The sequence below is a fragment of the Musa acuminata genome, chromosome BXJ1-6 (genome assembly GCF_036884655.1).
Source record: "Musa acuminata AAA Group cultivar baxijiao chromosome BXJ1-6, Cavendish_Baxijiao_AAA, whole genome shotgun sequence".
Classification (NCBI taxonomy): domain Eukaryota; kingdom Viridiplantae; phylum Streptophyta; class Magnoliopsida; order Zingiberales; family Musaceae; genus Musa; species Musa acuminata.
The window spans coordinates 4,810,738-4,829,004 of NC_088332.1; the positions used below are offsets into that span (position 1 = coordinate 4,810,738).

Genomic DNA, 18,267 nt, shown 5'->3' on the forward strand with positions numbered 1-18,267 from the left:
TTTGGCTTACAATGTTATGGTAAACACTACCACAAATGAAAATCGTATAGTAACCCATACAATTTGGAATAAATGCCAAAAGCCACTACTGCAGGAATGATCTAACAATCTAATTAGCATGACCCCATTCACAAATTTCCCAACTAATCTTTATCTTAACTGAATTAAATCTTTGAACAGCCTAGATTGACCAAAATTCCTAAACCCTTCATCGAGTAAAATATTTTATCTTCCTCTCCTTTTCACTCATCCTACCTGGTCTCACCTCTTTTCTCATCTCTGATAGTCCTGGGAAGTTTGTTCTTTGTTTCCCCCCTAATCATCCTTCATGACTTATGCCTAAACTGCTATGGACCATAAACCCATCAGTATGTATTGGTGTGAAATTATGAATAACATCTTGGTATGCATACCACAATTCCCAGGCTAAATCTCCAGCATTTCAGCCAATTTTACAGCACACAGCTCAAGAAAAATAATTTCAGCCATCGCACATGTGCTTGTTTTTCTGGTCCAATTATCTAGTATAAGACTTCCCACTAGTTTTCTTACTTTTTTTTTATTCCACCAACAGCCATCTGTGATCTGTTCCAGTGCACCAAATTACTCCAACTGATACTGGGATAGTCCAATATTATAATCACTGGCTTGAAGATCTATGAATTAAAATGACTGAAGTTCTTGCTATAAATATTTTTCTTTACCACTACTTTTCTTATTTTTATTTTATTTCCCCCAACAGCCACCTGTGATATCTACCAGTGCACCAAATTACTCCAACTCAGTGATTTAAAAAGCGCTAAGCGCCAAAAGGCGCCAAGGTCCAAAAACGCCCGAGGCGCTAGGCGCTCGCCCGAGCGAAGCGAGGCGCTAAAATATAAAAATATATAATATAATTAATAAAATAATATAAAAATATAAAAATATATAATATAATTAATAAAAATTAATAATATTAAAATTAAAATAATATATTATTAATCTATTAATAATATTAAAAATTAATCATTTTAAATAAACTTAATAATATTAACATTTAACAGTATACAATATACGTATACTGTTAAAAGGAAGTGTAAAGGGGTGCTGAGCCTGCTGATTGAGAAAAGAGGAAGCGGTAGCGGCGAGCGGCGACAGCGGGAGTGGGAGCGGGAGCGGCGAGCAGCGGGAGGCGGGAGCGGCGAGCAGCGGGAGGCGCGAGCGGCGACAGCGGCGAGCAGCGAGAGGTGCGAGCGGCAGCGTTTGCGAGCGACGACAGTGGCGAGCGGCGACAGTGGCGAGCAGCGGGATCGGTAGCGGCGAGGGTTAAGGTTAGGGTTCGTTTGTCACTTATATCAGTTTTAGTTGGTTCGATTGAACCAACTAACCATCATAGATCGAACCAGGACCGAGCCAAACCTAAAATCTTGGTTCGGTCGCCTTAGTTTCAGGCGCTTGCCCGAAGCGCCCAGCGCCTGAAGTGCGTCGCTTGGGAGATTAGTGAGGCGCTCGGGCCTCGCCTCGCCTCGCCTGAGCGCCTAGGCGAGCGCCCGAGCGCCTTTTTAAATCGCTGCTCCAACTAATACCTGACAAGGTCCAATATCTTAATTATTGGCTTGAAGATCTATAAATAAAAAGGAGAGAAATTCTTGACAGGATATTCTAAAACATTATTTCGAACACCTTTTCATTTTAAGATATTACAAGGAAAGAATTGGAGTAATTCAAGCATGAATTACAATTACCGATATATTTATAAAACAAATTCCAATTGTTCTTCCCGGAATAGCTTAATTTCTACATGCACGGAAAGCAATATACTCAACGTCTAAATTTTTTTTGGAGCCGTCCTTACCAAAATCATCAATCCATTTTAGTCTTAAAGCATGTTTAAAACCTCGTGGAGCAACTTCATCATATTTAAGCAATGAAACATTGCTAGGTTCAATACATCTTTCATCTATTCTTATTACGTTGCACCTTGCATTTGCCACTGTAATTCACATATCTATTGCAATGCCATATTGGAAACTTGGGACCACACTCAAGCCCACATTATTAATTAAAATAAAAAAGAGAACATCAGATAGAGTTAAAGGTAAAGCTAGCTTGATCTTTTGGGATTTTGAAATAATTAAATAATCTAAGAAACCAATCCAGCAATTAGAAAAATCTCATTAATAAAAGTAGTGCAAACCTTCTCAAGGTACTCAGGTGTAGGGTATCCCCATGGATGTCCTCCTCCTGCATAATTGTCAAGATTCAGAAGAACAATGGCCCTAACACTGCATCCAAAGAACACATTATGGAATTATTCTTGCAAAGAAGAATAAAAAGTAAGTTATGTTAGACAAGAGATATACAACATTCTATCAGATTATTCTTTTATGTTCAACTTATTTCTGACTATAAAATATAGGGTAAATCAGACAGAAAAACTGTGGGTCTTTAAACCATTCCCAAGATTTTCAAATTATGGATAATGAAATGTTGCACTCAAGAATTTCAAAAATTAATCTGCTTAATCAGGTATTGGAAGATTTTAGACTAACTGGAAATTCTAGTTGATATGAAGGTGACAATTCATGAGGCAAATCCCAAGATCGTTATTATGGAAGGCTGCTATAAAGCCAATTGTATTGATGTGCAAGTACCTAATACCACATAGATAGACTAAATTCCGTAAACATGGTTAGAAATGATCAATAGTGGACTTAGTCGACTAAATTGCATATTCGATGGCTGCTTAAAATTTTAAATCCAACACCAAAGTTGATGATGCCACTACTGATGATGGCTGTTTAAAACTTCTTAAAACCAACATGCATGGAAAATCACTGCCCGTCAAAAAGAGAGAATTTAGAAATGACATGGATAGTGCTTTCGCTCCTAAAAAGTGGTGCTCCTTGGAAAGTCATCAAGGGCAATGCCAACATCCATGGCAAATCACCACCTGTCAAAAAGAGAGAATTTACAAATGACATGGACAGTATTTTCGCTCCCCGTAGAAATTGGTGCTCCTTGGAAAGCATCAAGGGAAGCGCTAAGAAGTTGGTGCTCCTATTCCGATTTGTAATTTGGATGCCAACTCACTTCACCAATCGTAAATAGGCTATGTTTGCAAATTGGATGCCTTCGTATGGCTCAGACTCTTTCCAGCTTAAACCCGAGTCACTTTGCCTCTAGGTCTGCTATGAAGTCATGTGGCTGCTATGTTCACCAATGCGTGAGTCGCATTCTCACTAAATCTGACGCCTGTGAACATCAGCTGGTTGCATGTGCCTTCGGCTCTTTTGGTGTTATATTTGATTGCTCCCTCACTTGCACATGCAATGCATTCAGCAATTGCACCATCAATGCAAGGTGCACTTGAACCCGTTGTGATGAAATTTTGTTGCTGCTAAATTTCAACAAACTCAAGCTTAAAGATACAGTCTTCTTCTCTGGCCTCTGCTTAGGCTTCTTGTAGACTTGAGCATGGTAATGATATAGGTGCAAAAAGTGAGCATGGTAATGATGCAACTGATTCTTCATATTACGGCTCTTAATAATTGGGCCATGAATCAATTGATGAGAGCTCTTGAAGGAACAAATAGAAATATTCAAGTTAATGTAGTGGAATTTGCAGGGTCATTTAATCCCAAGGAATATTATGATTGGATTGCCTCTTTGGAAGTACTCTTTGAATGGAAAAATCTTAATGAGGTTCAAAAGGTGCAGTTTGTGGCAACAAAACTAAAAGGATATGCTCTGATTTCATGGCATTAATATCAACAAAGACATGAGCAAATAAGTGTTCTACGGGTTAACATATGGGCTAAAATGAAACTAAAATTATATGAGAAATTTCTCCCTTTGGATTATCCTCAAACTCTTTATTGACAATTCCACCAATTACACCAGAAGAATAATCAATCTGTATTTGATTATATTGAGCAATTCTGTAAGCTAATGCTAATGAGCCAAATTAGCTTGAATGAAAATGATGATAAACTTGTGGCTAGAAACAAAAGTAGGCTGAAATTCAACTTGCATGGTGAACTTTTGATGCACTCCATTTGCTCTCTTGAGGAGTCTTATCAAATGAAACTTAAGGTTAAAGAGAAAAGTAAATGGGGTCTATGCAAAAAGGTCGAAAACTCTAGAACTACAAAGGAGAAAATGATCTTTTAAGGGAAGAAGGGTACAACATCTGAACATCCAAACCCACATGTTGGGGGAGGAAATAAAAATTAGCAAAAGGGCGATTCTTCTTCAAGTACTAAGTTTTCAGATGTGGTGAAGCTGGCCAACATTCTTATGAGTGTCCTAGAAAGAAAACTAAAGTTATTGTGGAAGAGGAGCCTAATGAAGAGGATAATGAGCCCAACTATGACGAGGAATATGAAGATATCATTGAAGAAAAAAGCTGTGAGCCAGGTTTTGAGGGTGAAAATCTTGTTATTCAATGTATCATGATTGTCCAAGAAGATGATCAAGGGCTTAGAAATAATATTTTCAGGACATATGCTTGTCATATGGAAAGAAATATCTTCTAATGATTGATTCAGGTAGTGTAGAGAATACGGTTTCAAAGCTTATGGTGGACAAACTAAAGCTTGCATCCATACATCATTCAAAGCCATATAAGGTTTCATGTTCAAGAAGGGTGGAGAGATCTCGATGTCTCAAAGGTGCAAGATCAAATTCTCTATTGGGAGGTACAAAGATGAAATTTATTTTGATGTACTTTATTTTGATGTACTTATGGACGTATGTCATTTACTTCTTGGTAAGCCATGCCAATTTGATCAAAATGCACACTATAATAGGAGAAAGAACACTTATTCTCTAATCAGAGATGGAGTGAAGTTATTTTTGTAATCACATCAAATATTTAAGTTAGGAATTAATTTTTTCCTTACATGCCATTGTAATTTAAGGAAATCTTAATCTATTTCCTTGTTTGTTAATACGAATTAGGAAATAACTATTAATCATTCCAAATAGGGTGATATCATATTTGTTAGTATATTAAATAAAAATAATTTATATTAAATAAATACGAAAATTAAAATAAATTTCTTTTAATGGAGGCTCACTTCCTCCTATTTAAGGGGAGGGATTTCTCTCCTTCGTTCCTCATCTAGTCGAGCCTAGTAGCAGGAAAAACAAGGAGTTATACCCTGCTGACGAGAGGTAGGTTTCCCTACCTTTCTTGAAAATAAAAGTTTTATTTTTTATTTTAATTCTTTAAATATTAAAAGTTTTATAGTTTAAAAAATATTTATTAATTCTTTAAATGTCAAAATTTTTATTATTGCATTAAAGTCTATCAATTGAAGTTTTTATAATGTTCTTTGACCCATGTTTAAGGTTTTTATTTTTAGAGTTAAACATATTAAAAATTTAAATATTTTATGTATTAAATATATGATATTTCTTGATATTATAATTTATCTTTAATCTTATCTGGATTAGAATTTCTGTTAGATTAAAACATGTTATCTAAAATTTTGATATTCTTTTATCTGAAATTTAAAATATGCTATTCTGAATGATTCAAAATTTATTTGACTAGAATATGTTGAAATTATACATGTGTTAGAAAGTATGATTTCTATTTGAATTTAGAAGGTTATTTTCTTATATTAAAGCTTATCTCTCAATTTATCTTTTAATGTGTTATTATGCTTTTGTTTATATAATTGTTAGTAAATATGTGTTGTGGTATGAAATTAGATATAAATTTAATTGAAATTGCTCACAGGTCAGGCCCAACCCATAAGTCAGGCCACAGCCCACTGGCCAGGCCCAGCCCGTAGGCTAGGCCCAACCCACGGATCAGGCCTTGGCCCGTAGGCTAACCCAGCTCAACCATCATGGGCGGTCACATGTGATACACATGACCAGTCCATGGGCCAAGGCCGGGCCAGCCTTGTATAATGCATGCCTAGTCATGTATAATGCACATGACCAGTAGATGGACTGGCCCAATCTAACCCAATATTGCTATTGGATTTGAGCTCAAATATTGATTGAACTAAACTAGGCTTGATTAGTCTAGATCGATTTAGGGTGATTCCGAATTGATTGACTTATTAAAGTCAGTTTAACCGAAATTAAACATAATCTAGTCCAAATTATACTAGTCTAGGGTGATTTCAGACCAGTTAAATGAGGATAAAAGATCGGTTCAGTTAGGTTATAGTAAATTGAGTTCAATTGGATTGATTGAACTAGGGTTCAAGTCAATTGAAGGCTAATTTGTATTATTTGATATTGATGATATTTGAAAAAGATATTTTAAATGTGTTATTTCATCCCGATATGGACATGACCAGTGTGAGATGATGTTATTTCCCTACCGAGAGCAGGTAGTTTGATTCCCTTCGGGGATTAACGGGCCGTCAGACGTGGCGACTGGACGGTTCCTCTATCCACTGTTGGGAGGAACGTGTCCTCACTTTGGCGGGTGAGGGATACCACTCCATCCGCTGTTGGGAGTGCGATATGAGTTTGCCTCCATCCGCTGTTGGGAGAACACAAACTCATCCCGTAGGATACAACCTCTCCATCCGTTGTTGGGGGAGTGCTCCTTCGGGTATTTGATATACGCCAATGGGATGATTGAATTTTGATCATGTATTCATTTTGAGTTGACTTTTGGGGTTCCTACTCAGCGTTGCTGAATTTTTTTTGTTTTTTATTTTCAGAGCAACCTCCCTCTAGCACTAAATCGGGTTCCAATGGAGAGCGGACCTTCCTCTACCGCTACGTAGAGCCGCTAGGATGATTCTTGAAGTTAACATCACTATGTTTACTTTTATATTTGTGATTTGATCAATAAATGAATTGTAATAAAGGTTTATAAATGATGAATAAAGTGATGTTTATCTACTTGGCCTAAATATATGGAAAGATATTAAAAAAAAAATTTCGGGATGTGATAATTTTTGCAGCCATTAAGGGGAGCTCCTACCACTGTACAGTATAAAAATTCAATTGGTTTGATAACTTACAAAGACGGTAGGCAATCCTACATGGAAGGGAATGTTGCTTATGCATTCGTGGCTAAGGGAGATGACCAAGAGGGAGCCAAGGAGATTATAAAAGAAGTGAAAAGTATGTTGGCCTAGCTAGAAGGGTTGGCTATTAATGACCTTCCAACTGGTTTACCCCCTCTTCGTGATATCCAACATCAGATTGATTTCATTTCAGGTGCTACATTTCCTAACCTTCCTTATTATCGTATATCACTAGAAGAACATGTGGAATTACAAAGACAAGTAGAGAGTTTACTATCTAAAAAACTGTTTAAAGAATCACTTAGTCCTTATATTATGCCTGCTCTTTTAATACCTAAAAAGGATGGATGGAGGATGTGCATTGATAGCAAGGTTTTTAATTTCGATGTGTACCGCCCGGTACAGGCAGTACGTACATCATCTAGAGGACTTAAGAAATATGTTCAAGATGCTCCATGAAAACCAGTTGTGCATCAGTCTCAAAAATAATGTTTCATGACTGATAAAGTTGTATTTTCAAGCTATGTGGTCATGTGGCTTACAAATAGATGAGGAAAAGGTGAAGGCTATTCTTGATTGGCCTACACCAAAAAATTTCAGCACCATTGTCGTTCTCATGGTGAATGTCTTGAAGAACAAAAAAGTTTATATGGATCAACAAAGCTGAAGAAAGTTTCAAATTGTTGAAGAAAAGGCTTGTAGAAGCACTAGTATTAGCATTGCCCAACTTCTCTAAGACTTTTCAAGTGGAGTGTGATGCTTCTAGCGTTGGAATAAGGGCTATCCTACTGCAAGAGAGAGCAATTGTTTATTTCAGAGAGAAACTAAATGATGCCAAGTTGAAATATTCAACATATGACAAAGAGTTGTATGCGGAAATTCAAGTCTTGCGGCATTGGGAAGGTTGTCTTATTGGAGTAGAGTTTGTTCTTTATTCAGACCATCAAGCTTTAAGGTTCCTCATGGCACAAAAGAAGCTTAATACTCAGGATGCAGGATTGGTTGCTTACTTGGAAAAATTCAGCTTTGTTCTGAATCATAAGGCTGGTTCATCTAACAAGTTAGTCGATGCCCTGTGCAGGAAGTACAGTTTGTTGATCACTCTTTCTTATGAGATTGTCGGATTTGATCTTATACCAGAAAATTATACAGCTGACCCTTTCTTCTCTAAAGTCTTACAAGAGTTGGATGAGGAAAAAAATAGTAACTACATACTCATGAATAGCTATCTTTTAAAAGGAAGTCAGCTCTGCTTACCAGGAGGCTCTTTACGAGTATTTGTCATGAAAGAACTGCATGATGGTAAGCTTGGAGGACATTTTGGGCGAGACAAAACAAAAGTGATTGTTAAAGAAAGGTACTTTAGCCTAGGATGAAACAGGATGGTTCACTTTGTGCAAAGATGTTATATTTGTCAAAGGGCCAAAAGAGTGCAAAATACTAGTTTATACCAGCCCCTTCCTATTCCTAATGCTCCCTGGGAAGATGTTTCAATGGATTTTGTTCTTGGTTTGCCTAAAACACAGCATGGGTATGATTGCATCTTGGTGGTTGTTGATAGATTCTCAAAGATGGGTCACTTCCTACCTTGCAGAAATTCTCCTGATGCCTCACATGTGGCCAATTTATTCTTCAAAAAAGTGATTCGTTTGCATGGAGTTCCAAGGTCCATCACTTCGGATCGTGTTGTGCGATTTGTGAGTCACTTTCAAAAGATGCTATGAAAACTTTTGGGTACTAAACTGCAGTTTTCTAGTACCTACCATCCATAAACAAATGGCCAAACCGAAGTGGTGAATCACTCTCTTGGGAATTTGTTGGGAAGCTTGGTTGGTGACAATCCTAAAAGATGGGAGTTCATTCTTTCTTAAGCTGAATTTGCCTACAAAAGGCTCTTTTAACAGATCAACAAAGAAAGCTCCATTTGAAGTGGTTTATGGCAGAAACCTCAATCAAGTTCTAGACTTAAAGTCTTATTTACAAATCAGTCACATGTTAGCATGGATGCAAAAGAGTTTGCTGCCCACATTAAGATCATTCATGATCAAGTTCGTGAACAATTGAGGCAAACTTCCCAACTCTACAAGTCCAAGGCAGATGTGCATAGAAAGCATAAAGAATTTTAAGAAGGTGATATTGTCATGGTTTATCTTCAAGAAGAAAGACTTCCTTTTGGGACATAGTAAACTTAAGAAAAGGAAGTTTGGACCATGTCGAGTTTCAAAAAAACTCAGGCCAAATACTTACTGCTTGGAGCTACCGAATAGGTTGGTAATCAGTCCAATTTTTAATGTAACTTGAGTCCATTCTATGGGAATGAGGACAATTTTATCATAGAACCGAGTGAACTTGCCACCAAGTCTATGAGCTCTACAAGAGAAGCCCTTGATGTATTGGATGTTTGAAGTATTACAACAAGGCATGGCTCTTATGCTCAGTACCTAGTATATTTCAATGGAAAATCAGTTCTGAAGATGCATGGATTTCAGCTCAAGAACTCAAGAAGATTGATGAGGCACTTTAGAAGGAGCTGACTATGGATTCTAAGTCGAATTTTTCTCAAGCCGAGGAGAATGATGCAGGAGCATAATCTAATTTTATATTACTGCCAATTAACTATGTTTTAGAGTCTTATTGTTATGTGTTCTTTTATCCTGTAGTCACTTTATTGCTTTCATTAAGAGTCTTCTAGTAAGTAGTGTATTGACTACTTGGGAACTTGTGTTTTCGTTGGGATGTGTTTGTCATTATTGTAGAAACTCAAGGGCCTCCTTTGAAAAACATATACTTCCTATGGGAATGAAGGAATGCAGTTTGTTTTACTTCTCTAAAGATCTATGTATCCTTCTTAGCAAGCTTGCTTGGATTGAATTTTCCAATCAAACTTTTGGCTTGGTCGCATTGAGTGGCATTTGTTGCCCCCAGTTGAGCGGCATCCCAGGACATATCCTTATGGGTCAAAGTCTTTAGATTTTGGCCAAAAATTCACATGCCTTGGCCGGCATCGCTCTTAGACCTCACCTTTGCTCTGCCCTTCTCCTTAGGCTCGAACAAAGTTGTAAAGGCATTGAGTGCCTCCTTTTGTTGTGGGCATTCCGTCATTGCATGATTATATTCTAGTATATATTAAGTAATTATTATAATTTAAGTCAACAAATTATAGCACTAAGTGTTTCACTAAGCAACTTCTCTTGTTATTATTCTTTCCAATATCATGTTGGATATTTATATACAGTATAATCAACCCACAGGTACAGTCACCTTGTGGGTGGATCATGACAATAGAAGTAGAACAACAGATGATACAAAATAGCTGCCAATTATGATTGTAATGTGTGGTTCTCCAACATATTTGTGTTAATTTGAAGCAATTTCCCAGCATATTTATGTTAATTTGAAACTTTTTTTTAAAAAAGGAAAACAACTAATTTGAAACAATTTTTTCATGAAAAAAAGGAAAACAAGTCCAAAGCAAATTATAAAAAAAAATGCATCTGCTGAAATTTTCTAGCTAAATATGATTGAGATGACTCTCATAATAAAGTAGCAGTTGTTAAAGTAAACTTGCCTTGGAGGAACTATGATTTCCTTCCACGTTTTCTTGTTGGCCCTTTTAATATAAAGAGATAGAATGCTGTCAAGTCCCCTGCATTTGAACTCCAAATCAACAGACTGAACTTTTTGTGAACTTCTCTATTTAGATAGTGATTGGCATACATAAAAGAACAAACTATACATAAGGAGACCTTTATCCAATAATCATGAGATCAAAGGCCAATACTCACCAAGCTAAATTATTAAGAGAGCAAGAAGTGTGGCGCAACAGTTGAAAAAAAGTAATTGAAAAAATTATAAACATGAACTGCCTGAACTCGTCCATTATCTTTAAGCTAAGCACCTCCAGCTCCATTAGAAATTATGTTTGTTCATGTCCTGGCCTCTAAACAAGCAATTAATATATTACTCACTGTAATATAGGTTGTCCTGATGTGTCAAAAACAATTTCAAGTAACTGCACCTATCTAATAACTATATTATGCATATAAGCGTAACATCCATGATGATCAGATGATGCCATTAATATTAGCAAAAAACAACAATATAATTAAATTTAAACAACAAAATTATCAGAGCTTCCACATTGAGACATTGAATGATATTTTACTTATTGTCTTATTTACCTGAAAATCAGCAATAAAAAATGAACGACAATGTAGGTCAACCTTAACCAAACTGGAAACTTGGCAAGTCAAACTAAGATATACACTGGTGATGAGGATTAGAGGAATTGGTTGGAGTGGTTCAAAAGCCATAAGCCATGATGTAAAAGCAATAGGGCTTCACATAAGTCTATATTTTTACTAGTTAATAACAGCATCAATGCTGCAAAGAAAAATGGTCAGTTCTTTAGTCAGGAAAGTCATGCTTAGATCAAACTAACATATTACATTGCAGAAAAGCTGTAGGTTGGTCCATCGATGACCTTTATATAACTCAAGAACAACGTTCCCAATTATATAACTTCAAATTTAAGCATCCAGGTGAAACTTTAATCAATTTGACTTCTTTCTTCTAACAATATAAATGTAAATCTAGGTGCTTGTCTAGTTCCCAAGTTGGACATTCCATGATTATATGATAACTAAAGTAGCACAAATTTAATTATTTTTCCCCTGTACCAAAGAAAACCAGAAATTCAGGAAAGTAAACAATTATGACCGACAAGCATGACAGGCTAACCTTAATCCTGGGGTTTTCAGACATGGTGTACAGAACCATCCCTGTTTGCAGCTATACCCAGTGTAAATTAACTATAAAAGAAAAGAGTTAAATGATAATATACACAATTAATAAAACCAATGTCTGAGAAAATTTGAAGAGTACTGCCAAAAACGTCAAATGAGTAATATCTGGATATATAACATAAAATGGCAAATGAAGGAGACATTAATCAATTATTAAAATAGAAAATCAGTTAATAAGGAAACTAAACGTATATTATTAAAGCAGAAGAACTATGTCCCTCAGCAAGTGATTGCACCTGGTATTGGGTGCAACTTGCAAATCGTGGGCTGTAGGAACCATGAAACCTAGATATATTCACGCCAAAATTATGCTTTTTTTCCCAAAGGTGAGAACTAAGCTAATCTAATACAAGAATATCATCAGTTGCAATGAAAATTTGACTGGTAGGTCTTCGACTTTAAATATTCTACAGTTGTAAAAGAACCTTAAATCATGCACCAAACTTGCATCTCAAAAACAATGACATCTTGATTAAATAAGGCATCTTCTAGGTGATAACTTTTAACCAAAAAGAAATTATTTGGGTGATGTGAAAAAAAAAATCATTATTAAGTCCATCTAGAGGTTACATTCGCCCTAATTGTCAAATCACAAAACTTTGACTATCTGTTGAGGATAGGTGGAGCGAAAGCATCAAATTACAATGAGGCTCACAGGGCAACATGTGACAGCAGAAAAATGAGAACACAGCACACAGAGTCAAGCTGCCTACTATTAATTTAGCAGAAGATTATTCTGAAAATGCAACTGTGATGTATACTTATCTGTGAGACTTTGGGAGAAACAATCTCAGGAAGTCTATAGAATAAATGGGTTAGCGGTCACAATATTTGACCTCAGCAAGAATACTGATCTCCTTATCTATTGTTCCTTGTCCTTGTAACACTTCACACTGCTTGAGGCACTGAACTCCAAAAAGAATCAAGCTTTCAAGGTTTAAAGTCTCAATAGAAACTTTAAAAGGTTTTATTCATACAGACAACAAAGCCATAGAGTCTCAACTATTTGGGCTCGGCTAGAAGGTTTCATACAACAATTAGAAAAATCTATTCTGTGTTCAATTGATTGATAGCAAAAGAAAAACTTAATCTTGAGTTATGAGATATCTAACATAAGCTATTTTGGTTGAGACATTCCATTTACATAGTCCTAGAAAACTAGAAGTTTTGAAATCCTGGAGAAAAACTCAAAGGAAAGTCATTTCTTTCAATCATAGTTCATTATTCCACATTAATAACAAATACATTAACTAGAATGAATCAGAATGTAAAATAAACAATATATCGTGCTTAAAATGATCAGATTTTTTTTCCTGACTACTTACAGCTTCCAAATTTTATAATGTGAACCAACAAATAAAATGCAACAAAGTAACAAATAAAAGTTGCAAACTAGAATGTAGAAATTGTATCCTATTTTCTTGACCAAACACCTAATTTTCTATTTTTTTGTTAGTTTTTGGATGAACTATTATAAAAAACCACCATAACAACAGTTATTCTTTCTGGCTAAGCTACTGATTATGGATAATAAAGAGAAACTACGATCATACTTTATTTAAAGTAGGACCCTGGGCAATGTATGGTTTATCCTGCCGTAGATGGTGGAAGCCATATGCAATTTGAGCATCCATTCCTATATTCCAAAAGAATTAAGAATAAGGATATTTAAGCATAAAATAGTGGAAGAAAACACAATTGCAAGAAAAAAATTGACCATGAAAGTTTATGACAAGATTAAATAAAATTCATCAGTCTTTAGTATATCCCTTGTTTCTGGTTCATGATAGCTTTCTGCATAATTACTTCAGGTAATGCCATCGTCCATGCTTTAAATTTGGAACCAAGGTCAAGAAAAAGGAAGGAAAGACCAAACAAGACATTGTCAAAAGTCGAGAATTAAAGAAGATAATAATACCATGGTATGCAGTACCGAATGGTACTGCCCGGTACAGGTGGTATGTATTGGTCCAACGGCATACCGGTACACGGACCGCCTAGTACCGCTACAGTACTATAGTATTATACTGTAGCAGTGCTACAGTGCTATAATAATAAAGAAAATATATATAATTATTCGGTACACTAGGGTGTACCGTTCGGTTCGCCCTGGTGTACCGCTTGATACATCAATACCGTACCGTATCGAGTCAATCTCGAAACACCGGTACGGTACGGTACTACATACCTTGGATAATACTAGAGAAAGATAAACCCTAGAAAGGATGAATTATGAAGAATAAAAAAGTTGTAGATAGCTAGGGGTCTTCCAAACAAGCAAAGTGGAGATTCAAGTTCAAATAAATCATTTTGCAACAAATGACTCGGTCGTTAAACCTTAAAATGACCAAAAGAAAAGTTAGGGTTGGCCCAAATGCCAAAATAATCCAATGTGTAGACTGATGTATTTCATGGATAAAGAATATTAAATTGAATTGCTAGGATTGAATCCAAAAAGATAAAAAAACCAAAGAATAGCATAAAAATGTTAATAAAGCAATCAGATAGTTTAGGGGAAATATTGTAATAGCCTACAGAGCATACCAATACTAAAGTAGTTGTAGAAGACTCCTTCAGAGAAAGATTTAGTTTCAGGCAATTCAACTTGTATTTCCTCATCCTGCAACAAGGTTGACTTCCGCATAGCACCATATATAGCATAATCAAGTAGAAAAATTAAAGTTACTCAATTAGCTTTAACTAAGGACAGAAACTGCAAATTGAAACCAGATGTATCTTAAACATAATGCAAGTCATTATCTTCTTTTTCATGATGCAAGACCTGTTTGAATTATTCTTCTTTTGAAGTTTAGATTGTTATTTGCAAATTTATAAGTTGTCATATGGCAACATCTACTATGGTCCTACATCGGTTACCAAGATTGCCCAAGGAGAACAAGAAGAAAAGAAAACCAAATAAAAGATGGAAGGAGACAAGTCTTAGGTCTGGTTGAAGATTTATGGAACAGGAAAGGAAAAGGGAAAGCAAAAAATCCTAGTTTTGATTGAAGATTTCACTCCTACATAGAAGTTTCTTCTTGAATAAAGAATATACAGGGATGTCTATCAATTCATTTTTAATGACAAAGGAAATTATTTACTAAAACAAATATGGAAATACCTTTCTTGAAGGAGAGAAGAAATCATTGGTACATCTCAATTTATGGGATATAAATTTATTGAATTTATTCCACCTTAATTTGTATTTTTATTACCTACTGTCCTAAACTCAATTTACCTATATCATGAGGCACCCTAGAACCCTTGCGACATCCATTCGTATAAAGGGTCAATTGACATGCAACGCTATCACTATCACTACTGTCGTCGTTCGCTGATGGGAGGAACTCCATCGTCATGAGAAACGCAGTGGGGAAAGGACTTCTACGTTAGGGCACTCGTGAGTGGTGGTTTCTATGATAGATACCTCGTTCAATCGAACCAGATAAGTGTTTTGGTTCGACTCAGGCTCAACCTAGCTTGAGTTGAACCAGGCAGGTGCCCAGCCCGCCCAACACCTAGGCCATGCCTGAGTCAAGTTGCCCACCCAGCCCAATAGGCGAGCACTCAGGCCTCGCTTCGCCTTGCCTAGGCGAGCAGCCGGGCACCCGGTAATTTCACTGATGCGATCCCCAAAGAACAATAAAATAGAGAAGTTGATTAATTTCGAAAATGAGCAACAAACAAATCCTAAAGTTTCGAATAAAATCCAATAATAAAGCAATTTAACAAACACTTGAAAGGCAAGAAAAAATAGAACCTTAAACAAATAAAAAGCCATCCACAAGTCCAACAACGATCACTCAATCGGATTCCACATCTCTTGACAAGTCTATGCTCCATTTGCATACAAGCTTGTTTTCATCCAAACTGATCATTGACACTACCCCAGAGGTCACTGTGCCACCCAAGGGTTCTAAGGGTCTTAGATGGCAGACACTCCACATTGTAGGGTAGCCTATTTGAAAACAGGCTGCTACATATGGAATCGAGGTTGTTTAGGCCCATTCGGCTCGATTATAGTAAATCACTGTGCAACCCTATGAATAGCCTTGGACTGCTAAAACTAAGGAAAAACACATAAAAACTAAGCAAAACACAAAGTAAGGAAGCTATATAAGGAAACAAAAGCAAAAAACAATGAATAGTCCATTGATTAAAGTGTTATAGGTATATTGTCCATGACATTCTCTCACACTTAAATTGTCGTCACCCTCATTGATGCCCTTTTTATGTCATACGATATCTTTTGGCTCTCAATTAACTTCAATTGTAGGAAGTTTGTGCCACTTTACTAAGTACTCAATCTATTTTACTTTGTTTGGTAGCTTTGTCTTGTAGGCCGCTAGGATGACTTTGACTCACCTTTCATATGACACTCGTGTTGGGCTTGTCGAGCTGAAATGTTCTTGGAGGCATCTTGTAGATCCAAGTGGTAGGTTGGGAACTGCAGCTTGTAAGAAAATGTTTACGCTGTCAATGATACCAAAAGGTCCTTCGTATCTTTGTACTAGTCCTCAGTGCACTTTATGCCAAAAGAAGTGAATAGATGCTGGTTGGCGCTTTACCAACATCTTGTGGCCAACTTTGAATTCTTGAGGCCACCTCTTCCTAAATCCACTCAATTTTTCATCTTATTAGTTGTCATCTCCAAGTATGCTCACATAATATATGCATTTCGATGTTATTCCATTGCAAAGTGATATACAAACAGACTACTTCTAATGTACATGATAATCGAGGTATGAGGAGTTGATGGCTAATGTCCAATGATGATGTTAAAAGGGCTCTTGTTTGATACAAAGCTCGGTTGCTAACTATAGGAGAATTGAGATATGTCTAAGAGTTCTACACAATTGCGCTGATTGGCACTCACATAATGCCTAAGATATTGCTTCAAGAGGGGTTTATGTTTTCAATTTGGTTATCCGTCTAGCAATAGGCTCGTGAAGAAGTATAGCTCGCTACCTCCTTCAGGGAGCCATATGAACCACACAACTCAATCATTGATCATGTTGTGTGGAACTCCATAATGCTTCACCACATTCGTCATTAAACGCTTCGACGCCTCCTCTAAGGAGTGTTGGAGTGCAAAAATAAATATTGCATACCTGAAGAATTGGTCATCTACCACTTGTCTGATGTATCATCCCGTCCCCTATCATTGGCAAGCTCGATATAAAGTCCCGTCATATACTCTCTCACGACCTCTCTAGTACACTCACAGGATTTTGTTGCTCCACATTATCATGTTGGCACATAAAGCTAGTCTGTACTCATTATTCAACATCAACCCCCATTTTTCACCAATAACTTTCTCCATTAGAGTTAAAATTTCTATGCATGTCCAACTCAATTGCCCCAAAAATAGGATTTTTATTTGATCAAAGTGGCACTTCTCCCTCTTTACAAACAAAGCATTCTCTAAGAATATTGAAAATTGTTCGAAGGTGTTGGATGTGCTCCTCCATAGATGACAATGTCCTCCAGATTGACAACCATGAACTTATCCAAGTATTCCTTGAATATTTAAGTCTTCAAAGTGCTTAACGTGGTTGGAACATTCATTAAACCAAAAGGAATCATCAGGAACACGAATTCTCCATACCTAGTTATGCATGTCATTTTGGCTTTACGACCTTCAGCAATCTGCACCTACCAATATCCAGATCACAGGTCGAGTGTTGAGAAGTATTGGCTTTGGCCCAATCGATAAAACAAGCCCGCAACAAGTTTGCCCAATTGATTAAACAAGTCAACTGATTAAACTAGCAAGCAATTCACAATGATGAGGAGGTCATTGCTACCATATTAATAAATTAGTGACATACTATTTAATAGTATCAAATATCATGGGAGAATTTCACACATGGTTGCGACAAACATGCAATATCGATTTATATTTTCATCATATTGAGGACCTCAACCCACCCACTATGGAATCATGCCAATCATTTTAGTGGTAGGAACAGGGATATAATCTTATTATAGAACCATTTATTGTAATTAATTGCTTAAATGAATCTTAATTTGTTTGTACATGACAAAGAATTCTTTATATACCATCTTTGCTCCTATTTCGACATGCATGTCAATGCTATATATATTGTTCTATAGATTTAAACCACTTGAATTATATGAATCTTGTTTTTATTTATCATTAAAAGGTAGGAAACAACGATACAATAAGGGTTTTTTTTAAGTTTTGAATGGCTAAAACCTTAAATAAGTCATGTCGTGATGTATGCCAACGAACCATATGTTAGGATTCTGGGGTACTAAACACATATCAGTTTGATCCTGAACCTACACAGGTTTGGTACCGGAAACTATAAGTCATGGTTAAGATAATGACAATGAATTTAAAAATATTTTCTTATAATTATGTTTGAGTGGTGCAAGACCATAACTCTATTATAAGAAGTGTGTTTCCATTTTCCATGTATTGTCACGAACGATCATCGTGCACCCACAAC

The 18,267-nt window shown here is 36.3% G+C and overlaps 1 protein-coding gene across 2 annotated transcripts in view; it reads right to left on the reverse strand.

Annotated features, from left to right (window-relative positions):
• LOC135675760 (diacylglycerol kinase 7-like) overlaps positions 1 to 18,267 on the reverse strand; it is a 28,808-nt gene that overhangs the window by 3,152 nt on the left and 7,389 nt on the right. The window contains exons 6-10 of one of the 2 annotated variants that reach the window (XM_065186247.1): positions 14,336 to 14,426; positions 13,345 to 13,427; positions 11,727 to 11,797; positions 10,555 to 10,632; positions 2,177 to 2,264 (exon numbers count right to left, since the gene is read on the reverse strand). In XM_065186247.1, coding sequence (XP_065042319.1) covers positions 2,177 to 2,264; positions 10,555 to 10,632; positions 11,727 to 11,797; positions 13,345 to 13,427; positions 14,336 to 14,426 — 411 coding nt within the window. The remainder of the gene's footprint in view (positions 1 to 2,176; positions 2,265 to 10,554; positions 10,633 to 11,726; positions 11,798 to 13,344; positions 13,428 to 14,335; positions 14,427 to 18,267) is intronic. The other variant, XM_065186248.1, reaches the window with a different exon arrangement.